This window comes from Poromitra crassiceps (assembly GCF_964638095.1).
Source record: "Poromitra crassiceps genome assembly, chromosome: 1".
In the NCBI taxonomy this organism is placed as follows: Eukaryota; Metazoa; Chordata; class Actinopteri; order Beryciformes; family Melamphaidae; genus Poromitra; species Poromitra crassiceps.
In genome coordinates this window covers 43,080,838-43,107,109 of record NC_139623.1, presented here as the reverse complement: position 1 = coordinate 43,107,109, position 26,272 = coordinate 43,080,838, and the positions used below count along the sequence as shown (strand labels likewise).

General features: G+C 43.6%; 1 protein-coding gene across 4 annotated transcripts in view; it reads left to right on the top strand.

Moving 5' to 3' along the window:
• Positions 1-25,615, top strand: part of abr (ABR activator of RhoGEF and GTPase) — a 387,908-nt gene extending 362,293 nt beyond the window's left edge. For all 4 annotated transcript variants that reach the window (XM_083650474.1, XM_083650477.1, XM_083650475.1 and 1 more), the window contains 7 exons: positions 9,379-9,438; positions 13,306-13,415; positions 14,475-14,614; positions 16,644-16,778; positions 16,912-17,017; positions 18,687-18,840; positions 23,915-25,615. In XM_083650474.1, the coding sequence (XP_083506600.1) occupies positions 9,379-9,438; positions 13,306-13,415; positions 14,475-14,614; positions 16,644-16,778; positions 16,912-17,017; positions 18,687-18,840; positions 23,915-24,004 (795 nt within the window). In that variant the 3' untranslated portion in view covers positions 24,005-25,615. The remainder of the gene's footprint in view (positions 1-9,378; positions 9,439-13,305; positions 13,416-14,474; positions 14,615-16,643; positions 16,779-16,911; positions 17,018-18,686; positions 18,841-23,914) is intronic.
• The last annotated feature ends 657 nt before the right edge of the window (positions 25,616-26,272 follow it).

Below are 26,272 nucleotides of genomic sequence, written 5' to 3'. Positions count from 1 at the left end.
CGGTTCTCAAGATAAACCACTTTTTGTGTTGCCAGTAGGTGGCGCTGTGCTGAATTGCACAAAATTCTGCACTGCTCTATGTCAGGTTCCCAGCAGCACATTTACCAAGTTTGAAGTCGATCAGATGAATGGCTATCGAGATGAACCGTTTGTGTTGCCAGTAGGTGGCGCTATGCCAAATTGCACGGAATTCAGCTCCCTGCACTCCGTTGAGTCCCCCTAAGTGCACTCCCCGAGTTTGAAGTTTGAAGTCGATCAGATGAATGGCTATCGAGATAAAGCGCTATTTGTGTTGCCAGTAGGTGGCACTATGCCAAATCGCACGGAATTCAGCTCCCTGCACTCCCTTGAGTCCCCCTAAGGCTTAGGGCCTAAGCGAACTCCCCAAAGTGGAAGTCGATCGGACGAACGGTTCTTGAGATAAACATCATTTTTTATGTTGCCAGTAGGTGGCGCTATGCTGAATTGCACGAAAACAGGGCACTGCACAATAGGGCACACTCCCTATTCTTTCTCGATGGCATGCAGCAGATGATGCTCATCCATAAGCAGTTGTGGAAATAGCCAGGTTTTGCTCTGGGAACCCTACTTACACAGGATGGGGGTTCCCGGAGTGGCCCTAGAGCATGGATACTCAACTTGCTTTGCCTGGGGGCCACTTTTGCAAAAGGCAAGGGGCCAGTCAATAAACATTAATATAAATTTTTCTGTAGCAGATTGTAGGATTTTGGGGTGTCAGCCGGAGTTTAGTAGTCTCAATTTTTTTGCATAGTTAAATACATACTGTAAGTGCCTGGGTGGCGAGCCGACAGCCATATTTGACAATTTAGCTGGAGCTCAGTCAAAAAAAATTTTTTTTGTTCAAAGTTTTTTTTATTTGTTTTCTGTATATTATACAAAATACAGATTTAAATACACTTGACACTTTTAAACAAAAACCCATCCCACGAGAACCCCTAGCCTATTACACCACATACATCATGTCATACATCACAGTATATCAATACACAAAGACACAGAAGAAAAAGAAAGAAAAGAAAAAACACACAACAACAATCAACAAAAACAGATTAATGAAAATAAATATGAGAGAGGGGGGGGGGGGGTAAATCTATACATTTGAAATGCTTGAAGCCTCCATTTTCTCTACCTGGTCCAGGACTGGCTTAACCTGACGCTGCCAGATGGACGGTATAGCTCCACATAGGTTTCACTAAACCAGTCGATCTGGGTTTGAAGTCACCAGACCCGCTGATGGAGGCGGGCACTTTGTCCAAGCTACTTGGCAGGTGATTGGATGACCCATCTGTCTATCACCGCTGGTGGGTGTTAACTTCAACCAATCAGATCGCGGAAGGTGCCTGTGGATGATCTCCGTGGTATTCATTGATTGAGTCCTCGCGGTCGTAAAGTCACCTTCGAAGCATTTAGTTAGATTATAACGAACTAGTTGTGTGGCTTAGCCTTCCCAAATGTTGAGGGTCGTTTTTTAGAATTTAATACATAGAATTGGGAACATTACATTCAATTTCATTCAGACTGCCTGTCACTTCCGCGATGTTGACGAGGAAAAGAACTACAAAGACCATGTACCCACTACTTGCCCAGACGAGCCTGCCCGCCTACGGCCGCCGCTGATTCGTCGGCCCGGCATGGCTCGACCAATCATCTTAAACTGCCTGTGCGGGTCCAGACCGTCACGGAGAACCAAATGAAATGTGAGTTCACGTGACGGGCGGTTTACCAGGCTAGGACTGGCTGCCAGATGGTATAAAAGTCGAGAGCACAACCCCTTGTAGCGTATCAGATTTTTTCTAGGGTTAGATGATACATAAGATCTCTGACCCAGTGATTGAAAGTTGGAGGAAACTTGTCTTTCCATTTAAGGAGTACAAGTCTTCTAGCCAGAAGTGTACCAAACGCTATCATCTTTTTACTGCATTGGTTGAGGGAGAGATCATGCGGGACCACACCAAAGATTGCAATTATGGCAAGAGGTTCAATGGATATTTCCAGTATATCAGAAAAAAAATTAAATATGGAATGCCAAAAATCTACTAATTTTGGGCAAAGCCAAAACATATGTGATAAAGTGGCTGGGGTTGTTTGACAGCGATCACAATTAGGATCCATGTTTGGTGTAAATTTGGCCAATCTCGCCCTGGACCAATGCAGTCTATGTACAATCTTGAATTGTATGACTTTATGTTTTAAACAAATTGAAGAGGAGAGTCAAATTTTATTTAACCTTAGTTTTCATTGTGAATTAGGAAATTGTCGGGGGGCCACTCTGCACCCTATCGCGGGCCGCATCTGGCCCCCGGGCCGCAAATTGAGTATCACTGCCCTAGAGGATATTATTTCCGAATGAGTGACTCATTATAGCCTATCATTATAGCCACATAAAAATGGGGGGAATAACCCTTTACATGGCCTTCCCTGCATACCTGCTGCATTCATTCCCAACACAGCCGTGCAGGGGTTTTCCCTGAAACGTTAGTCTTGTGGTGGGAAAGAATTTCCCTGCATATATTGATCCCTGCTCCCGTTCACACACGACACCCTTGTAGGAAAGGTCCCTGAACATTTCAGGGATAGGCTGCATGTGAGGGAGTAGCAGGCAGCAGCCTGGCTCACATGTTGCAGCAGGCGGGGAGGGGGGAGGAGTAGGATTATGTTTGCAGAGTGAGGGCAGTGTGCTCAGCCAGTTCCCGTAGTGTAGTGGTTATCACGTTCGCCTAACACGCGAAAGGTCCCCGGTTCGAGACCGGGCGGGAACAGTTCCTTTTTGTTTCCCCACAATGATAAGAGTGCTACTTATTGAGCTGAATATATAGGAGAACTAATGTGGGAGGTGTGTAAACAGTGTTTCAATGTATGTCTTCATCCAGTGATTTAAAGGTAAATAAAAAGATTGATCAACTGGTCAGTCATAATCAAAAAGCAAAAAAAGAAATTATGAACTTTAAGGCTTTTTAAATTATTTTTTTGAGGGCCTTGAATCTCTCTTTTTGCCACATTTGTACTTTTGTGCTTTTTTCTATCCAAAGAGCACCCAACCCCTACAATCTTTAGAAAAATAGAGACACACTCTCAACTGCACTTTTTGTAGAATTAAACAAAAAAGAAAAGACAACTGTCAAAGTGAAAGTTGCCTGTCTGTTCTCTCTATTCTATCTACTGAAACAATGACCGTGTCGTGACAAAACACCATGACTTGTCTTATCTGCTTTGTTGTGTCCTTGCAGTTCAGATAGGGAGGGCCACAGCACGCGAGTGCACAGCCAGGCAAACAGCTGTCTGCTCTATCTGTAAAGTTAAGACTCCCGGTGGTGATATTACTGCCTGCACTGCTCTATATTCCCCCAAACTGACTACTGACAGAGTCAACCTACCCACATGAAAAGATACTGTAGCCAACAATGCATTTTATTCAGTGCCTACAAGTGTGTAGTAGTAGTAACACATGGCAGCTGCATGCCTCCTGTCACATTCTGCCCTTCTCTAAAGCTGCATGCACACCCTTATTGCGAACACGTTAAGGGTACATTAAATAAAGGTTAATTAATGCTTAACAGTTAACTAAGGCCATGTCCACACGGAGACGGAACCAATCTTTTTTTTTTTTTCCATTTAAGAAAAGTTTTCCATAAACACGGAATCGTTTCAAGAAATGTGTGTATCCACATGAAACCACTGAATACCACTGAAACCGCTGTAGTATATATGCCAGGCGTTTTTTTTAAACGTTTTCTGATAATCGCCTAAAGAAAATGCATTTACACTTCAAAAATGGTTTGTGAAGATTATCCTCCGTCGCTGGAAGCTTGATGACGTCGACGGTTGGTCTGACTACGTGAGACTACTATCTATCTGATAGTGAGCCCATTGACAGTTTGGATCTCACCTGCAATTACCACTCATTGCCATAGGTGTCACCCAAGAGAACAAAACTGAAATCTTAGAGATTATCACTTTCACTTTAAACTCAGAACTGGAAGGCAAGTGACCCTAATCATCTTTGCTAGTTTTAAATTGTGTGAGTTGTAAAAAAAAATGGAAAAAAATAAATTTCAGGCGACCCTATTTGAATTCCAGGCGACCCCACTTAGGGTCATGACCCTATGGTTGGGAACCACTGGTTTAATACATTTACCCTTAATTGCAAAGTGTTACCCAATTATTTATTGTATTATAAGCAGGAACAGAGTGTATGAACCTTACCAGCTGGTACGGTACAATCCACTGGATTTTAAGTATTTCTGTGTGTTGCCTTGGGCCGCCGTCCTTTTTGGATGCTCCTCAATCGTATTTGTTCGATAGTCTTCACGGTCCTAAAAGAAGTTCCTAATGGAGACCACATTGGTCTGAGGATCTCTCTTACACACCACAAGACTCTTCTGCCTTTCATCTCTGCCTAGACATGTGCACACACACACACACGGACACTCCTGCACATCATCTGTTTCAAGCATAGGCCTACTTAAAAACGGAAATTGGCCTTTGTGTTTTTCATCTCTTTGGATTAATATCAAAGGATATATTAATGTAAGCTGGCAGGGTATCCGCAAGGCCTTAAAAAGTATTATAAAAAGTCTTGAATACAATTATTAGATGTTTATGTTTCCACTCTTACAGTTAGAGGAATACAGAAGAGGGTTTGTCATTCAATGTGCAAAACTTTTGTTTTATTGTATTTTAAAAGGACCTGTCTGTCACTCAGGATAAAAACCCTAAATCTGCTTGTTTTAACCAGCCAACTGGATATTTCCTCCCTATTCATTTGCAGCACCAGTGTGTCTTTATCAGTCTTGTCATGCAGCCCATCTCCTGTCATCCTACTCTGGATTCAGAGCCAACTAATTCAGTTTGAGTTTGCTCCGTGCTGCTTGCTTAGCTAAGCAGTTTGTGGCCGTCCCCTTAAACCAACGCATTTCCCAGAAAAGAAAAAAGAGCACAGTTTAAGATAGTTTTGCAGAAAGGTCAGCAAGTATAGCCGCTGACAGTAAAGATCCTCTTTACTTTTTACAGCCCTATTTGACTGCATTTATTCTGAATCAGGTTTGTGAGAAACTAGCCGAGGGCAATAGAGGAAATAGAGCCCACTTTGAAGGGGCTACAAGAGGCACCGTGCATCATGTGACCTGGATCCTGGCCCACTTCACTTCTTGGCAGTGGCTGATGTGTAAAGGGCCCAATGCAGTGCTTACCCGTCCCCCAGTCTCAAACCCAAACCCTGCTGGGAAAATGAGTGGTACCAATAACAGGAGCGCGTGAAACACACGCCAAATGGACTTTTTACGAGCTAATGAAATCCGCTCACTGAGAACTTTTAATGCTTGCAGCCTAGTGCTGACAATAAGAGAAGTGTGCTGGCCTTGTGCTCACCCAGAAATCATTATGCTGTTCTATGGCCAGCACACCACTACGCAGGGTAGTGATGACATCACAGCATAGTGACAATCATTATGCTCTTCTAATCGTGCGTTCCTTTATCGCAAAATAACTGGGACGTGGAGGCTAAATGACGTCACATCCGTTTTGTTAGCGTTCCATTTGCAGAAAAGTTGAGCTGGGAAGTTCACTGTTCACTGGTCAGATCCACTCGCTAGCCAGGCTAGCCATTGTTAGCAATAACGTTGATAACATGGCATTTTGCGCATACAAACACTGCAGCCTCATATCCACACAGATAGAAGTTAGGCAGTGCTGTGTGTACAGCTGATTTAATGAGACACAAACAAGACAGAAGTGCTAAATAGCATTTATACGATTATAACTACTGTTGTTGCGCGGATCAGCCATCTTGGATTTTTTTAGGTCGGGGCTGCTGAGACTCCTACGAGTTTGGAATGGGAAATACCAGCTCTAGTGACGTCACGTCCCAGCCCATGAACTTTGAACCGGTAAGATTACCAGTTCCCAGTTATAAAGGAATGCACGATAAGGCCAGCACACCACTACGCAGGGTAGTGATGAAATCACAGCATAGTGACAATCATTATGCTCTTCTAAGGCCAGCACACCACTACGCAGGGTAGTGATGACATCACAGCATAGTGACAATCATTATGATGTTCTAAGGCCAGCACACCACTACGCAGGGTAGTGATGACATCATAGCATAGTGACTAATGGTGATACACCGTCAGTTGCTGAATCAGCCTGTAAGTGAAAAGGCATCGGGCAGCTGTTGTGAGCTTCACGCTGCTCGCCGCACACAGCAAGCCGAGTGGAGCGAAGACTCTGGGAGGAAAACATGTAAAACTCAACAACCTCCCCCATCCATCATGTGTCACTCAGGACTCTTCTCAGCGCATCATGGGAAGTGTGGTCCAGACCTTGAGTGGTGAAGTAGATCAACTGACTGAGCCAAACTGCAGCCCCGGTCGGACGTCCCCCAAGAGACTGCCAAGGGGAAATGTGAAGAACACTTAGTGACTGTCTCGGTGCAGTTGTAAAGCAGCAATATCTGGCCCCATCCCAACACTGCTTCTCTACAACCGGCAAGAACCGGAGAAGACGAGGATCAACCAGAGGTCAAAAAGAATGCAGCAGCTTAGAGGATAATGCTGGCCATGGTGAATGTTAAGCCCGATTTCCAGAGAGCCTCTTCTCCTTTATGAAATTCATTCCCACATCCTACCTCTGACCTACATTTTAAACATTTAGCTTTTCATTATGTTTATGTCTGACTGATTTGTGCATCTACATGTCGAAAAATAAAAGTTGCTTAGCACCTTATTCTAGAAGAACTCTCAAGTGGATGACCTCTCTTCATATGAAGAACTCTCAAGTGGAAGACCTCTTCATATGAAGAACTCTCAAGTGGAAGACCTCTCTTCATATGAAGAACTCTCAAGTGGAAGACCTCTCTTCATATGAAGAACTCCAGTGGAAGACCTCTCTTCATATGAAGAACTCTCAAGTGGAAGACCTCTCTTCATATGAAGAACTCAAGTGGAAGACCTCTCTTCATATGAAGAACTCCAGTGGAAAACCTCTCTTCATATGAAGAACTCTCAAGCGGAAAACCTCTCTTCATATGAAGAACTCTCAAGTGGAAAACCTCTCTTCATATGAAGAACTCAAGTGGAAGACCTCTCTTCATATGAAGAACTCTCAAGCAGAAAACCTCTCTTCATATGAAGAACTCTCAAGCGGAAAACCTCTCTTCATATGAAGAACTCTCAAGTGGAAAACCTCTCTTCATATGAAGAACTCTCAAGCGGAAAACCTCTCTTCATATGAAGAACTCTCAAGCGGAAAACCTCTCTTCATATGAAGAACTCTCAAGTGGAAAACCTCTCTTCATATGAAGAACTCTCAAGTGGAAAACCTCTCTTCATATGAAGAACTCAAGTGGAAAACCTCTCTTCATATGAAGAACTCAAGTGGAAGACCTCTCTTCATATGAAGAACTCTCAAGCAGAAAACCTCTCTTCATATGAAGAACTCTCAAGCAGAAAACCTCTCTTCATATGAAGAACTCTCAAGTGGAAAACCTCTTTTCATATGAAGAACTCTCAAGCAGAAAACCTCTCTTCATATGAAGAACTCTCAAGTGGAAGACCTCTTCATATGAAGAACTCAAGTGGAAGACCTCTCTTCATATGAAGAACTCTCAAGCAGAAAACCTCTCTTCATATGAAGAACTCTCAAGCAGAAAACCTCTCTTCATATGAAGAACTCTCAAGCAGAAAACCTCTCTTCATATGAAGAACTCTCAAGTGGAAAACCTCTCTTCATATGAAGAACTCTCAAGTGGAAGACCTCTCTTCATATGAAGAACTCTCAAGTGGAAAACCTCTCCTCATATGAAGAACTCTCAAGTGGAAAACCTCTCTTCATATGAAGAACTCTCAAGTGGAAGACCTCTCTTCATATGAAGAACTCTCAAGTGGAAGACCTCTCTTCATATGAAGAACTCTCAAGTGGAAGACCTCTCTTCATATGAAGAACTCTCAAGCGGAATGAGGTGGGATGTAACCACAGGGTGATGTTGGCAGTTGGTGAGAAGTGCTGTCTAAGCAAAGATGGTGGTGAGAGTTCTGGGTGACCAAGCCTGTCACAGTAGTATATGGATTTTATTTATTTGTTTATTTTGTTGATTATTTTGTCTGATGATGGCACATCTACAGTATGGATCTATCTACTGTATGTTGTGCCTCCTTCCTTGTTCAAAAGTTTCCATTTTCAAGACACACCAACTCTTGCCCCGTTCATCCAATGAAGGCATTCTGAACACACACATTACTGTAATTGAAGATGTGGTTGATCATTTGGTTTTGGAATCATTTTAGAGTTCAATCAAAGCGAATGGCCTGTAGAGGGCGCCGGGCGGGAGATAAGTCACACGAGAACGCTTTCTCCGATAATAGCCGGTAAAAATCCAGGAATTTTTAGAAGGGGGGCGAGGGACAGCTGGAAAATGGGATTAACATTCACTGTGGCTTGAAATATCCTTTACGTCAACATTCCTGCATGGCGCCTAGATCTGTCTTACTTCATGTACTTTCTGCCCGTTCAATGTGATTCTTGTTCAGGGAAATGAGAAGAGGTGAATTTGATCTACGCGTATAAGCGCCTTAGCTTTGGTGGCTGAATGGCCTGTTTGATTATGTGTGAAAAAGGAGCTTTTGTGTGTCCTTATGTCGATAATTTGTCACAATTAGGCATGGCATGAATGTCTGTGGTACATACAACTACACGTATGGGGACACAGCACTCATAGTTCACCGCTGTTTCTTCCTAATACGGGGCTGCAGCGCATTTCTCCTCATCAGATGTTGGCTTCCTGGGAATCTAATAAGGAGCAAAACAACAGGCAATTTTGAGGTTCCCAGGACTTTCCGTTTTTATATATATATAGACAGGCCTGTCTGGGAATTTCCCCTAGGGGGTAAACAGAAAGACAGTGACTCCTTTTTTCTCTCTTAGTAGCAGTAAATAAACCCCACTAGGCTTATCCATGTGGGAAAGGCTTGGGTTGGGAAACTGTTTCGGTGACCTGGCATGAGAGATTCAAACTCTCAACCTCGTCCTCATGATGGAGACGACAGACTGGTTGGCTAGAGAGAGGAAGCCTGTCGTGGATGTGCCTGTGTTAAACAGACTGTGGACAGATGAGATGGTTAGGACATAAGAGTTACTGTGCTATGGTATGAGAATGACATTAGGCCCCATTGGTGTTTTCCACCATACTACAGTATATTTCTGTGGTGGTCCATATGACGATGCTCCCAATCTGATTATTTGATGAAGCAGTGTCCTAAATGTAAATCTCCTGCTGTATGAAGGGATTAATATAGCCTTATAAGGTCACGGAGTCTTCAAAAACATATCACCTCATGTGTTTCTTTCTCTTGTGTCTTTCAGCTGGACCCTCAGACAGTGCAGTCCAAGAACTGGCACCCGGACGTCATAGAGATGAACGGGGTAAGGCGCACGTGCGACTTCAACTCTGTAAAGATTTCTTCCCATCTCCGATAGTTCCCGAAACAATCCCATGCTCATCTTTCAGCCACGCCAATAGAAATGGGACTCTTGTTGATGATGACGTATGGTTGGGCCAGGGTGATGGAAGGTTGGCCAACGTTCCTGATTGCACAGTGTTTTATACAGTGGTCACAGTCTAACAGCACTGTAACCTCTTACACTGCACACTGCAGTCAAGTCACACAATCTAACAGCACTGTAACCTCTTACACTGCACACTGCAGTCAAGTCACACAATCTAACAGCACTGTAACATCTTACACTGCACACTGCAGTCAAGTCACAATCTAACAGCACTGTATCCTCTTACACTGCACACTGCAGTCAAGTCACACAATCTAACAGCACTGTAACCTCTTACACTGCACACTGCAGTCAAGTCACAATCTAACAGCACTGTATCCTCTTACACTGCACACTGCAGTCAAGTCACACAATCTAACAGCACTGTAACCTCTTACACTGCACACTGCAGTCAAGTCACAATCTAACAGCACTGTAACCTCTTACACTGCACACTGCAGTCAAGTCACACAATCTAACAGCACTGTAACCTCTTACACTGCACACTGCAGTCAAGTCACACAATCTAACAGCACTGTATCCTCTTACACTGCACACTGCAGTCAAGACACACAATCTAACAGCACTGTAACCTCTTACACTGCACACTGCAGTCAAGTCACAATCTAACAGCACTGTATCCTCTTACACTGCACACTGCACACTGCAGTCAAGTCACAATCTAACAGCACTGTATCCTCTTACACTGCACACTGCAGTCAAGTCACAATCTAACAGCACTGTATCCTCTTACACTGCACACTGCAGTCAAGTCACAATCTAACAGCACTGTATCCTCTTACACTGCACACTGCAGTCAAGTCACAATCTAACAGCACTGTATCCTCTTACACTGCAGTCAAGTCACACAATCTAACAGCACTGTATCCTCTTACACGGCACACTGCAGTCAAGTCACAATCTAACAGCACTGTATCCTCTTACACTGCACACTGCAGTCAAGTCACACAATCTAACAGCACTGTATCCTCTTACACTGCACACTGCAGTCAAGTCACACAATCTAACAGCACTGTAACCTCTTACACTGCACACTGCAGTCAAGTCACAATCTAACAGCACTGTATCCTCTTACACTGCACACTGCACACTGCAGTCAAGTCACAATCTAACAGCACTGTATCCTCTTACACTGCACACTGCAGTCAAGTCACAATCTAACAGCACTGTATCCTCTTACACTGCACACTGCAGTCAAGTCACAATCTAACAGCACTGTATCCTCTTACACTGCACACTGCACACTGCAGTCAAGTCACAATCTAACAGCACTGTATCCTCTTACACTGCACACTGCAGTCAAGTCACAATCTAACAGCACTGTATCCTCTTACACTGCACACTGCAGTCAAGTCAAAGAGCGCTCTGCACGATAATAAGAGTGCGGCTGTTCAAAGAGGCAGAGCGTGCTCTTTCTGTATGAATTAACGAACAGGTCATAGTTTTAGAAACACATGCTACTGGCTAGCAGTTAGCATCAGATCAAAGTGTATAGTTGACTGTAGCTGTGTTGTGTGTTTCTCGTCAGATCAATGTGTATAGTTGACTGTAGCTGTGTTGTGTGTTTCTCGTCAGATCAAAGTGTATAGTTGACTGTAGCTGGGTTGTGTGTTTCTCATCAGATCAAAGTGTATAGTTGACTGTAGCTGGGTTGTGTGTTTCTCATCAGATCAGAGTGTATAGTTGACTGTAGCTGTGTTGTGTGTTTCTCATCAGATCAAAGTGTATAGTTGACTGTAGCTGTGTTGTTGTGTGTTTCTCGTCAGATCAAAGTGTATAGTTGACTGTAGCTGTGTTGTGTGTTTCTCATCAGATCAAAGTGTATAGTTGACTGTAGCTGTGTTGTTGTGTGTTTCTCATCAGATCAAAGTGTATAGTTGACTGTAGCTGTGTTGTTGTGTGTTTCTCATCAGATCAAAGTGTATAGTTGACTGTAGCTGTGTTGTGTGTTTCTCGTCAGATCAAAGTGTATAGTTGACTGTAGCTGTGTTGTGTGTTTCTCATCAGATCAAAGTGTATAGTTGACTGTAGCTGTGTTGTGTGTTTCTCATCAGATCAAAGTGTATAGTTGACTGTAGCTGTGTTGTGTGTTTCTCATCAGATCAAAGTGTATAGTTGACTGTAGCTGTGTTGTGTGTTTCTCATCAGATCAAAGTGTATAGTTGACTGTAGCTGTGTTGTGTGTTTCTCATCAGATCAAAGTGTATAGTTGACTGTAGCTGGGTTGTGTGTTTCTCATCAGATCAAAGTGTATAGTTGACTGTAGCTGTGTTGTGTGTTTCTCATCAGATCAAAGTGTATAGTTGACTGTAGCTGTGTTGTGTGTTTCTCATCAGATCAAAGTGTATAGTTGACTGTAGCTGTGTTGTGTGTTTCTCATCAGATCAAAGTGTATAGTTGACTGTAGCTGTGTTGTGTGTTTCTCATCAGATCAAAGTGTATAGTTGACTGTAGCTGTGTTGTGTGTTTCTCGTCAGATCAAAGTGTATAGTTGACTGTAGCTGTGTTGTGTGTTTCTCGTCAGATCAAAGTGTATAGTTGACTGTAGCTGTGTTGTTGTGTCTTTCTCATCAGATCAAAGTGTATAGTTGACTGTAGCTGTGTTGTTGTGTGTTTCTCATCAGATCAAAGTGTATAGTTGACTGTAGCTGTGTTGTGTGTTTCTCGTCAGATCAAAGTGTATAGTTGACTGTAGCTGTGTTGTTGTGTCTTTCTCATCAGATCAAAGTGTATAGTTGACTGTAGCTGTGTTGTGTGTTTCTCATCAGATCAAAGTGTATAGTTGACTGTAGCTGTGTTGTGTGTTTCTCGTCAGATCAAAGTGTATAGTTGACTGTAGCTGTGTTGTTGTGTGTTTCTCATCAGATCAAAGTGTATAGTTGACTGTAGCTGTGTTGTGTGTTTCTCATCAGATCAAAGTGTATAGTTGACTGTAGCTGGGTTGTGTGTTTCTCATCAGATCAAAGTGTATAGTTGACTGTAGCTGTGTTGTGTGTTTCTCATCAGATCAAAGTGTATAGTTGACTGTAGCTGTGTTGTGTGTTTCTCATCAGATCAAAGTGTATAGTTGACTGTAGCTGTGTTGTGTGTTTCTCATCAGATCAAAGTGTATAGTTGACTGTAGCTGTGTTGTGTGTTTCTCATCAGATCAAAGTGTATAGTTGACTGTAGCTGTGTTGTGTGTTTCTCGTCAGATCAAAGTGTATAGTTGACTGTAGCTGTGTTGTGTGTTTCTCATCAGATCAAAGTGTATAGTTGACTGTAGCTGTGTTGTGTGTTTCTCATCAGATCAAAGTGTATAGTTGACTGTAGCTGTGTTGTGTGTTTCTCGTCAGATCAAAGTGTATAGTTGACTGTAGCTGTGTTGTGTGTTTCTCGTCAGATCAAAGTGTATAGTTGACTGTAGCTGTGTTGTTGTGTGTTTCTCATCAGATCAAAGTGTATAGTTGACTGTAGCTGTGTTGTTGTGTGTTTCTCATCAGATCAAAGTGTATAGTTGACTGTAGCTGTGTTGTGTGTTTCTCGTCAGATCAAAGTGTATAGTTGACTGTAGCTGTGTTGTGTGTTTCTCATCAGATCAAAGTGTATAGTTGACTGTAGCTGTGTTGTGTGTTTCTCGTCAGATCAAAGTGTATAGTTGACTGTAGCTGTGTTGTTGTGTGTTTCTCATCAGATCAAAGTGTATAGTTGACTGTAGCTGTGTTGTTGTGTGTTTCTCATCAGATCAAAGTGGAATTCTCCATGAAGTTTACGAGTCGGGACCTAAGCTTGAAGAGAACACCGTCCAAAAAGCAGAGTGGTGTGTTTGGAGTCAAAATCAACGTGGTGACGAAGTAAGTCCATTTCTTAAATTGAGACAAAAATGTGTAAACCCATCCACTTACTTCCCCCATGAAAGAACAATTTGGGGGTGGGGGGGGGGGGGGTTAGATCTTTGAACAGGTTTCCTAAGGGTCATGGGATCTCTGGAATATCATAGAGAAGTGTATTCCACACAGGGAAATTATTCAGCGATGCATTTCTCTGGGGAAGTCAGGGAACAAGAGGGAATTCTTAAAATGGGTCACTTTAATTGCCTGGGTCAAGAACTTCAAATCCGCCCACTCCGAGTTTAGTTTGGCTGCTCTTGGTCTAGCATCATCATAAAATGGCGTTTCTTCGGTTTTACCAGCGATTCACCAATGAGCGTTGAGGGAGACTAATGAAAACGATTGGCCAATCAGCATCAATAAACAGCCCAACGGGTGGGACTAAGCCGTGGTCAAGCGGTTGTCAAGTGCGCCGAGGAGTAACATTAATAACAATGGCTGTGTCCGCCGCCTGCTATCAAGGCTGTTTTAAATGGATTCAAAGTACCAATTACCATACTTGGAAATCCGAATGGCACGCTGCTTGGAAAGCATTTATTCAAAGGGGAGATGTGTTTTTTTTACGTTCTCCCGACTGGAGTAACTATTAACTAACGTAAGATTCATGCGGATACGATTTGTTAGGGGAAAATGGAATTCCCCTGTTGGAATGCCCTAATAGAAGTTGGTTAAACAGAGGGCAATCTCAGACTAGAATGTGGGAATGAGTGTAACAAGTTGACAATTCAGTCTGATATAACTTTACAGGAATATACCAGAATGTGTTTTACAACTTTGCACACACATGTGGGGGCAGGCTAGCATGGGATGGGTTACTTACTTTTCACAATAATCATTATTTGCAATCATTATTTGTACAATTTCGTAATAACTTGTATATTGCAGCTGCTCCATGCTTGTGCATGCTTTCATTTCCAAAGTGCGCTGCAAGTGATATGTTGGATTTAAAGGAAAATCAATCAAAATTGCTAATAAAAAAGAAAAGAAAAGAAGCATTGCTCTGACCGGCGATTCCCTCCACAGGCGCGAGCGCTCCAAGGTGCCTTACATAGTCCGCCAGTGCATTGAGGAAGTGGAGAAGAGGGGGATCGACGAAGTGGGAATCTACAGGATCTCAGGGGTGGCCACCGACATCCAGGCCCTCAAAACAGCATTTGACACCAGTAAGACTACGTTCACTCTGTCTCTCTGCTTCTCAGACTACGTTCTCTCTGTCTCTCTGCTTCTCAGACTACGTTCACTCTGTCTCTTTGCTTCTCAGACTACGTTCACTCTGTCTCTCTGCTTCTCAGACTACGTTCACTCTGTCTCTTTGCTTCTCAGACTACGTTCACTCTGTCTCTCTGCTTCTCAGACTACGTTCACTCTGTCTCTCTGCTTCTCAGACTACGTTCACTCTGTCTCTCTGCTTCTCAGACTACGTTCACTCTGTCTCTCTGCTTCTTGGACTACGTTCACTCTGTCTCTTTGCTTCTCAGACTACGTTCACTCTGTCTCTCTGCTTCTTGGACTACGTTCACTCTGTCTCTTTGCTTCTCAGACTACGTTCACTCTGTCTCTCTGCTTCTTGGACTACGTTCACTCTGTCTCTTTGCTTCTCAGACTACGTTCAATCTGTCTCTTTGCTTCTCAGACTACGTTCACTCTGTCTCTCTGCTTCTCAGACTATGTTCACTCTGTCTCTCTGCTTCTCAGACTACGTTCACTCTGTCTCTCTGCTTCTTGGACTACGTTCACTCTGTCTCTTTGTTTCTCAGACTACGTTCACTCTGTCTCTCTGCTTCTCAGACTACGTTCACTCTGTCTCTCTGCTTCTTGGACTACGTTCACTCTGTCTCTCTGCTTCTCAGACTGCGTTCACTCTGTCTCTCTGCTTCTCAGACTACGTTCACTCTGTCTCTCTGCTTCTCAGACTATGTTCACTCTGTCTCTGCCTCTCAGACTACGTTCACTCTGTCTCTCTGCTTCTCAGACTACGTTCACTCTGTCTCTGCCTCTCAGACTATGTTCACTCTGTCTCTCTGCTTCTCGGACTACGTTCATTCTGTCTTTCTGCTTCTTGGACTACGTTCACTCTGTCTCTCTGCTTCTCAGACTACGTTCACTCTGTCTCTCTGCTTCTCGGACTACGTTCACTCTGTCTCTCTGCTTCTTGGACTACGTTCACTCTGTCTCTCTGCTTCTCAGACTACGTTCACTCTGTCTCTCTGCTTCTCAGACTACGTTCACTCTGTCTCTCTGCCTCTCAGACTACGCTCACTCTGTCTCTTTGCTTCTCAGACTACATTCACTCTGTCTCTCTGCCTCTCAGACTGCGTTCACTCTGTCTCTCTGCTTCTCAGACTACGTTCACTCTGTCTCTCTGCTTATCAGACTACGTTCACTCTGTCTCTCTGCTTCTCAGACTACGCTCACTCTGTCTCTCTGCTTCTCGGACTACGCTCACTCTGTCTCTCTGCCTCTCGGACTACGTTCACTCTGTCTCTCTGCTTCTCAGACTACGTTCACTCTGTCTCTCTGCTTCTCAGACTACGTTCACTCTGTCTCTCTGCTTCTCAGACTACGTTCACTCTGTCTCTCTGCTTCTCAGACTACGTTCACTCTGTCTCTCTGCCTCTCGGACTACGTTCACTCTGTCTCTCTGCTTCTCAGACTACGTTCACTCTGTCTCTCTGCTTCTCAGACTACGTTCACTCTGTCTCTTTGCTTCTCAGACTACGTTCACTCTGTCTCTCTGCTTCTCAGACTACGTTCACTCTGTCTCTCTGCCTCTCGGACTACGTTCACTCTGTCTCTCTGCTTCTCGGACTACGTTCACTCTGTCTCTCTGCCTCTCGGACTACGTTCACTCTGTCTCTCTGCTTCTCGGACTACGTTCACTCTGTCTCTCTGCTTCTCACATTTGTAAGAAATGTCCATCAGGGAGGCCAGGAGGGAGATGAAAGCAACAGCTGTCAATGTTATGTTAACGAACAGTCTTTGGGCCATATCATTGAGAAACGCCCACTGTCTGGATGTTGTGTTAAGCGAGTGCATGACATTGTTTCTGGACACAGGATGAGATGAGAGCAGCTGTGTTATTATGAGTCTGTAATAATTGAGTCTCTTCTGTCTTTTTCCCTGTCTTGTCTGCCTGCCTCCTCCCTCCTCTCTCTCTCTCTCTCTCTCTCTCTCTCTCTCTCTCTCCTGTAGATACCAAAGATATCCTGGTGATGCTGAGTGACATGGACATCAACGCCATCGCGGGAACTCTGAAGCTGTACTTCCGGGAGCTGCCGGAGCCCCTGCTCACTGACCGCCTCTACCCCGCCTTCATGGAGGGCATAGGTGTGACCTTTGACCTCTCGGGGGGGTGGGGGGGGGCAAAACCTAGGCCAGGAAGTGTGTGATTGTTGTGGTTTCAGGAGCTGGAAAGACTGAGAAAAGGCTGTCCTGACATCTGTTTGCCTCTCCTCCTCAGCTCTCTCAGACCCAGCAGCCAAGGAGAACTGTATGATGCACCTCCTGCGCTCCCTGCCGGATCCCAACCTCATCACCTTCCTCTCCCTGCTGGAGCACCTGAAGAGGTGCACGCATACACGCACACAAACACTACTCACCCACACCTACAGGCAGTGTTGTAGTGAAGTCACTATATCTCCAGTCCCCAGTGTTCGAGTCCAAGTCACCAAAGAAGAGTCCGAGTCGAGTGCCCATTACCTGAGTCCGAGTCTTTCGTGCATCGGATTGAATAATGTCACAGTATTAAAATAGCTATCAATATCTTATGGCAAATGATTAGGGCCTATTACAAAAACATCACACCCAAGTGTTGAAGTAAGCGGTGCCACCCTGTCTCTGAGTCTGACCCACCCGATCGGATTGTTGTCACCCATAGACTCAGTAGGTGCGTCATCAGCCCCATTCCTATCGCTGATAAACCTGCTAGTAGGTCAGAATGGCTGTTATCAAACAACTTTATATTTAGGCAAAAAACAACTTAGGGTTAGGTTTAGGGTTAGAATTAAGCAACAAAAAGCGTTAAAATACGATTTACACGTGAAACGTAAACCTATGGCTGATAACGAATCGCTGAGAATGACCTTCTGCGAATCTGCGCCTACTAGCAGGTAAGTAGGGCGGCGGACCCTACTGGCCCATTATGAATGGAGTGATAAGACGCTGATAACGGCGATTGAATTGTGTGACAACAGTCAAATCGGTTGGCCTTGGGAGTGGGGAGAGCTGTGGGAGTGGCCTCGGTTAAATCTCGTCCGCACACATGCCGTGCTAACACATCCCGTGCTCACACATCTCGTGCTGGTAACACACATACTGCTTCCTTTTTATTAACAGCATTTACTTGTACTTTTACTTTCAATACTTAACTACATTTAATATCAGAAGACTTTTGAACTTTTGATAACTTAAAGCAGCTACGAGCAACTTTTTTGATTGTTATTAAACAGTATAATTACAATATTGATGCATCACATCTTACCTATAATAGTAGCTGAGACCAAAGCCGTGTCAATCGGAGATTGCTCCCTTAGGTGATTATTAAGTCTGTGTCTGTCTAAACTCGCGTCAACAGGGGGCTCTCTCTCTCTCTCTCCTACCGCCGGACCGGCTACACCCGGAAGTGAAACGCGGAAGTGAAACCCGGAAGTGAAACGCAGCTGCCTGCCTACCCCGTTCGCGCTGCCTAGCAACATAACATAAACAATGTGAACGCCACGCATACTCTCAGGAACATCTCTCGTTATATTCTAACAGGTATTTTGGAAGTTATTTTGTGGTTATGGCCGAAGTGGCTGCTGCAAACCGTTTCATTTCACTTCCTGATCTGCCCTGGCCACAGACAGACTAACACTGGCCGATTCACTCGGGGTTCAAGCGAGACTACTCTGCGTTGGTCTCGTCGACTATTAGAGGTAAGATGTGATGCATTGATATTAAATTTATACTGTTTAATAACAATCGAAAAAGTTGCTCGTAGCTGCTTTAAGTAAACATCAGATAATTTAAGACTTTTACTCGTTATATTGTAATGTGTGACTTTAACTTTACGATATCTGTACTCAAGTGTAGCTTTCAGGTACTCCATCCACGACTGTACCTGGGAGCTTTCCGCTGTCTCCTATTGTTTTTTTTAGACATTTGTTATGGTGGCCTTTGACACAATGGAACCCCTCACAGCCGTTTGTCCCGGGCACTTCCTGACTGGCCTGTTTGCTGTGTGTTTATTGGCTGCAGGGTGGCGGAGAAGGAGCCAATCAACAAGATGAACCTCCATAACCTGGCCACAGTGTTCGGGCCCACACTGCTCAGGCCCTCCGAGGCTGAGATCACCAAGGGACAGCACATCACCACCGCCTCCGACATCTGGTCACATGACGTCATGGCGCAGGTACTGACGTGTGTGTGTTTACCTGAAATGGGCTACTGCAGTACTTTATACTGAATTATATTCTGTATATCTTTCAGAATACCGTATTTAATGATCGATACTTCTGTTTTTGGGATTACTTTGATTAGGGCCTGATTGATACTGGATTTTTGGGGGTGCTACCGATATTAGGGAGTAAAAAGAAATCCGATATCGATATATTGTCCGATATTCTTTATGTGTGTTTAAAAACGCTAATTTTTGGAATGAACCCTCAAATATCAAACACTTGAGACAACAATATGTAATGGAGGCAGGGTATTTTACAGTTTATAACAGTAAACTTTATTGTCCAAATGCACTGAAAATAAAAAAAATAAAATTATTACATAATACGCCGATACCAATATATCTGTGATAGGCCAATATCAGCCGACCAATATATAGGTCGGGCTCTAACTTGTGATATTCTTTATTTTAGTTTAGTTTAGTTTATTTGTTTGACAATTCAAATTAAAAGGACACTTCCATGGTTGCAACACCAGAATACATGCACAATTAAAAGAACATCAAGGATAACACAAAAAAGTTACAGAACTTATTTCCATTGTGGTCCTTGTTGTAGTAAGGTAGGTGTGTGTGTGTGTGTGTGTGTGTGTGTGTGTGTGTGTGTGTGCGCGCGTGTGTGTGTGCGTGTGTGTGTGTGTGTGTGTGCGTGTGCGTGTGTGTGTGCATGGAGACAGCAAAACAAAACATTGGTCGTAATCACATGTAAAAACACAAAAGCAGACAGAAAACATTCACAACAACAATAATCATTCAGACACTATTATGTTAAAACTAGTTCATTAAATGGGTTACAAACAACCCTGCCTACAAGCCTGTCTTTAGAGAGGTACGTTATCTAAAAGCCATTGTTTCAGTTTTGCCTTAAACGTGACTAAGTTGGTGGTCTGTTTAATGCTGTTGGGAACCTTATTCCAATCCTGGGCACCTGAGTATCTAAAATAACTTTTACCCATCTGACTACTGATCCTTGCCAGCGTCAGATTTGCTACACTCGACCTGGTGTTGTGCCTGTGAGCCTCTCTGACCTGTGGGAAAAAGTTTGATAAATAATTTGGGGCTTTACCATTTACAATTTTATGAACCTGACAGAGTTTTGAGCTGTGTCACTCTGGACTCCACAGGGAGCCAGTTTAGCTGCATGAACTGGTTCCTCCCTATGTGTTCACGGGGCCCGAGACCAAGGACCACTCTCATCAGCTTGTTTTGAGAGACCTGGAGCTTTGTCTTCCACAGCTTGGGAAGACTACAGTACCAGGCTGTGCTCGCATAATCAAAGTGGCACTGAATTAGGCTGGATGCCACAAGTTTGCGACTTTCTCTGTCCAGGAACTCTGACTTTCTGGCCAGGAACTTAGTTCTAGCATTCACTTTCCCTACCACTTTCAGGGCCATACCTGCACCCCCTACATTGGCATCAAGTGTACAGCCCAAATAGTTAACAGACGTTTTAACAGTGATGTCTTTATCATTCAAACTTATTTTAAAATCCTTGGCTTTGTTTAATCTTGGTTTGGAGCCAAATAAAATTGATTCTGTTTTCCCAAGGTGTAAGGAGAGTTTATTGTCGGCCAGCCATGCACTGATGTTAGATAGCTGTTCGCTAAGTCTTTCCTGGAGTTGAACCACATTTGTATCAGCAACTACCAGAGCTGAATCATCAGCGTATAAAAACAGGTCACATTTACATGCATCTTTCATGTCATTTATATACACAAGGAACAACAAAGGCCCTAACACACTCCCCTGGGGGACTCCGCAGCTCAGGGGGCGGGCTTCAGAGCGATGGCCACATACTTCCACTATCTGGTCCCTCTGTGACAAGTAGGACCTCACCCATGCCAGTACTGATGTGCTCGACCCAAGAGCCTTCAATTTAGTTATCAACAGATTGTGATTCACAGTATCGAAGGCTTTCTGTAGGTCTAGCTTTATTCGGATCCCCATTAGCTTCCACAAAGTGGTTGCTAGTCTTACTGGGGTCCACACAAGCAATAAAAACAATCACATACACAAGCAATAAAAACAATCACATACAGTTTTGAAGTCACATAATAAAAACAAGAAAATATCCTATGAATTTGAGCACAAATAAAGTGATGGCTCCTGATGACTATTTTGTACACGTTCTAAATGAATAAAACCACACATTTATCTGACATTGCATATTACATCCACACTCCAAACTAGTGTCAGGTGCCCTCTTATTCCATTCATTCTAAATGCTTGGGATTTACTAACCAAAAATCCTTTTTCCCATGGTGTGTGTGTGTGTGTGTGTGTGTGTGTGTGTGTGTGTGTGTGTGTGTGCGTGTGACATGGTGTGTGGAACACGTTATTATTATACAATCTTTGTTTCTGTTGAGGGATGGAAACTGAGCATGGGCATCTCATTGTGAGGGAACACATCAGATGGGAGATGGGTGCACATGTGTGCGTTGTGGGTCGGTACCAGAGATGCTCACGAGTCATTTTTTGCAAGTCCAAGTGAAGACTCAAGTCACTGAGCTAGAGTCCAAGTCAAGTCTCAAGTCTTTGATCACAAGTCCAAGTCCTGTCTCAAGTCTCTTATGGATGAGCGTTCTATCATCTGCTGCATGCCGGCCAGTCTGCTTAGAACACTGCATAGTGCTAAAACTGAGGAATTCAAAGCATGTACTGTATTATCCTCACTCTGTTATCTATTAGCATACAGTATCAGCATTGATTAGTTGACATTGTTATTATTAGACATTTCCTTAAGTTACAGGACCAAAACAAAGAAAGAAAAAAGATTGTTTACGAGTCCCAAATCGAGTCCCAGTCAAGTCTCAAGCCTTTGAGCAAGAGTCTCAAATCAAGTCGACTTAAGTGTGACTCAAGTCTAAGTCACAAGTCCAAGTCCCCATCTCTGGTCGGTACGTGCGTTTGGAGAATTGGTTTTCGCTCCCAAGTGGCTTTGTGACCAGTGTCACATCAGTGTCTGTTCTCCCAGCTGTATTTAGGCTGTTGGCCATCTGTCCATCTCTGCTGAGAGATGAGTTTCCTGTGCACAAACACAGCAGTGTAAACACCATCCAGAATAAATCATTATAAATGGGGGAGCATGGACATGCAGGATGCCCTGTCTCTCCATTGCTGTAAAGCTGAGTGTCTCTATTTTATTTCAATTCTAAATGTTTATTACATTAGTATACAAAGTGTCAACAGCATAGACTGATGCTTCCGCAGGCATCTCCTGAATATCATCTCATACAGGGACTTGAGTGATGTGTTTGCTGTATTTAACAAAATGAAAGACAGGGAATCAGTTGCTCCTAGACAGCTGTGGTCTTTTGGAGAACGTCAAGCCCACTGACTCACGTAATGGACCTTCTTGGAGGCAACAGTCAAATGCATAGGTTAAATCTAGACAGACAGCAAGCCATTTTCCTGGTGAGCAGCTTAGCAGCATTATAACAAACAGTAAAGCAAATCAAATTTTCCAGGCTTATGGCCTTCTGGGTGAAGTTGATTTACAGTAAGGGGAAATTAAAGGAACATTGCAGAACATATGGGAGGGGAAACATTAGAAGGATTGACCAATTCTCATTTTCTTAAACCCCCCCATTGAGGTCAAAAATCTTTCTTTTTTCAAGGTAGATCTGGCCAAGAAAGAAGCACCAAGACAAGAGCAGAGTAAAATTTCATACAAGCGCTGCAACAGGCAGAAGTCCAATATCATAGAAGCAGGCTCAGGGGCCAAACCTAAAAATACCTAATACCTAAAAATATGAACTAAAGGCAAAGACGGCTTCTCACTGAGTCTGCCATGAAATCCCTTATTTTGTCACCCAGAGAGAGCACCTCTTCCAGTTTCAAATCAGTCTGCAGTGAGTTTCAAAGTAAAATCCCTCCATGTACACACATGTACGGTAAGATTCAAGAGGTTCACTCAGTTTTCCATAGGTGAACGATCGTTTAGCCTATTGGAGTGAGGCATACTGAAGCTGCACAGGGTTTGTTTTGACCTGCACAACACTCTGGCCATTAGGCTGTGACCACTGTGGGTTTTTGAGGGCTGATACAGATGTTTGTTTTCTGATGGATATCTTGAACATAGACAGTTCTCATGCCCAACAGCCTCGGGACACTAAAAATCTCACTTGGAATCCAGTATCCTGCTACTGTTACTACAGGGTATCCTGCTACTGTTACTACAGGGTATCCGCAGGGTCTTGAAAAGTATTAAAAGTTGATCAATCAAATTAGGGGAAATTAAGGCCCTTAAAAAGTATTAACAAGTCTTAATCGCCATTTGATGAGGTATTACATTTTGTAGCCATTGTGCTGATTGTGTTAAATGGGCATGTGATATAATCTCAAATCGATCGCAGAGCCCTGAATTGAATCGAAAAACGTATCGTGGCAGACTTTGTGATATCAGTAAATATCGCATCGTCCAAAGAATCTATATAATATCGCATTGTGATGAAACTTGTGATTTACACCCCTATCGCTGATGTGACGAAAGTGGCATTGAGGTCTTAAAAAAAGTATTGAAATTAACTTCAGGATTCCTGCATTATATATATTCTACTACTACTACTACTTACTACTACTACTCACTACTACTACTACTACCACTACTACTACTCACTACTACTACTACTCACTACTACTACTACTTACTACTACTACTACTCACTACTACTCACTACTACTACTACTACTTACTACTACTACTACTACTACTACAACTACTACTACTACTCACTACTACTACTACTCACTACTACTACTACTACTCACTACTACTACTACTTACTACTACTACTACTACTACTACTACTACTACTACTACTACTACTACTACTACTACAACTACTACTACTACTCACTACTACTACTACTCACTACTACTACTACTACTCACTACTACTACTACTTACTACTACTACTACTACTACTACTACTACTACTACTACTTACTACTACTACTACTACTACTACTACTGTTTACACACAGAAACATGCGCACAAGGTTTAATCTCTTTGTCCTCCTTCTCAGGTCCAGGTGCTGGTGTACTACCTGCAGCACTCTCCCATATCCTTCGCTGAGCTCAAGCGCAACACACTCTACTTCTCCACTGACGTTTAAGGTGCTGGGGTGTGGTGCCATCACCCGGACACGAGAGACCAACACACTCTACTTCTCCACTGACGTTTAAGGTGCTCGGGGGGCGGTGCCGTCACCCGGACACGAGAGACCAAAACACTCTACTTCTCCACTGACGTTTAAGGTGCTGGGGGTGGTGCCGTCACCTGGACATGAGAGACCAACAGGGAGAGAGAGAGAGAGAGAGAGAGACTCTATATGGTCACCCCATTCCTCCTTCCCTCCCCCACCTCTCCTCTCAACTGTACAGACCCCCGCCCAACAAAGCCCTCTAGTCCTGAGATTTCCTGGTCCCCTAGTCACGTCTTGTCACATGTGCGAGTGTGAGGAGAGAGCAGTGTTGTCCATCACTCTCTACCCCCCAGGAGTGGAGGGAGAAAGCAAGCAGAGGGATCACCGCTGGCTATGTGTGGCTGTGTGTGCCGTTGTCATTTTCCAGACACCGTCATCTCAGAAACTGGCCGAGTCAACATTCTCGCAACTTGGCGCTTTTTTTAATTTTTGTTTGTTTGTTTCGTTAGTTTGTTTTCCCTGTTCAGAGGCATTCCAGAAAAAAAAGGCATTTACATATTTTATAAATAGAATGTTTTGTTTTGTTTCCTTTTTCTCTCTCTCTGGCTTTGTGCATGTGACGGAGGAGGGCGTGTGTGCGTGACGATGTGGATGCGCCTGACAGTGTGTGTGTGTGTGTGTGTGTGTGTGTGTGTGTGTGTGTGTGTGTGTGTGTGCGTGCGTGCGTGCGTGCGTTTGTTTGTGTTTGTGGTTTTTGTGTGTGTGAATTGAAGGGACTATGAGGACTTTTGAGGTTCAGAAGTGGCCAGGATCATGTCTCTCTGTATTGACAAACTAGAGAGTACTGCCCTCCACCGCGAGTCTTGGCCAAATTTGCCCTATTTATTTTAAATCTATATCTAATATGTGTGCCTGTACAGTTCTGTGCAACTAGAGAAATGCTCTAAGGAGTCTGTTTTTTTACCTTTATTCAGGTAGTGATGTTATTTTTTAGGCACATTTTCTCATTCACCACGTCCATGGTTGGTAAGCTGTACTGAAACGGATCAGCAGAGCAAAGTGTAAAGTCTGCCAATTGATTTCAAATCACGGTCTAGAGGAGGAAGGGCACTCTGTGACATGAGGGTTGTGGGGGAGGGGGGGGGGATAAATGACTCATGGAACATGAGATTTTTTTCTTGTTGTTGCATTGCAAGCCTGTTCCCAGTGTCTTACTGCACCGCTATAACCTATGGGATGATTTGTGTAGTTGCCCTCATTGCATGTTCAGCTTGTCAATCAACACAGGCCGCGTAACACAAAAGTAGGTTGTCTCGGCAAGGTCCTCTCTAGACTGGCAAAGGCCCATCACTGCTCTGTACAAAGCCAACCTTTCTGTTATCAAGCCTGCAACATATCTTAAAATACTGTAAGCACTGCTAGATGAGTACTATTTGATATTTTTAATATAAGATGGAAAAAAAGAAAAAGAAAATGTATTTTACTTCCTTTGAGAAGAATTTCAGTATACAGTAATAACGAGGCTAATGTCAATGTGAACACCCCCCCCCCCCCCTTTTTTTGGGTAAAATAAAAGTTACAAAACACTGTCCCCTTGTGTCTCTTTGTGTTGAGTTTCAAGATCTTCTGTGCAAACAGAAATGCTGTCTTAGGGCTCTGATGTACTGGTGGCAAGGGACTCCGGGTAACTTAACCTCCGGGACCCCCTTGTGGCTGAAAATGGGGGCCAGCTCCATTGTTAACTCTTCCTTGCCAGCCATGCTATTTGCTAAGTTAGGTAGACCTGGGACCTTAGAAAACTTAAATGTTGTCATGAAAAACTCTGTCAGAATTTTAAACCAAGTTAGGAGTGTTCTGAGTTTACCAGATGTTTCTGTCAGTGTCCACACACCAATTTGTTTTAATCACTCTTTTTTGGCTCCATGGTTAAACAGAAACTACCATGCCTGGAGTGACAAGGGACTGGTTTCCATCAAAGACCTATACATAGATGGTCATTTTGCATCCTTTGATCTACTGAAGAGGAAGTTTGAGTTGCCCGGCACTAACTGGCTCAGGTTCCTGCAAATCAGAAATTATGTTCGATCCAAGATTCGCACCTTTGAAGTGCTCCCAAATGAGCATGCTTTTTTCGATGTATTGCTGAGTCCTCCTCACTCCAAGCATCTTGGGCCCTATTCTCCCACAGGCCATCGGCGCTATTACGGGCCTTAACCGCAAAAAAACGTGCCTTGCGCC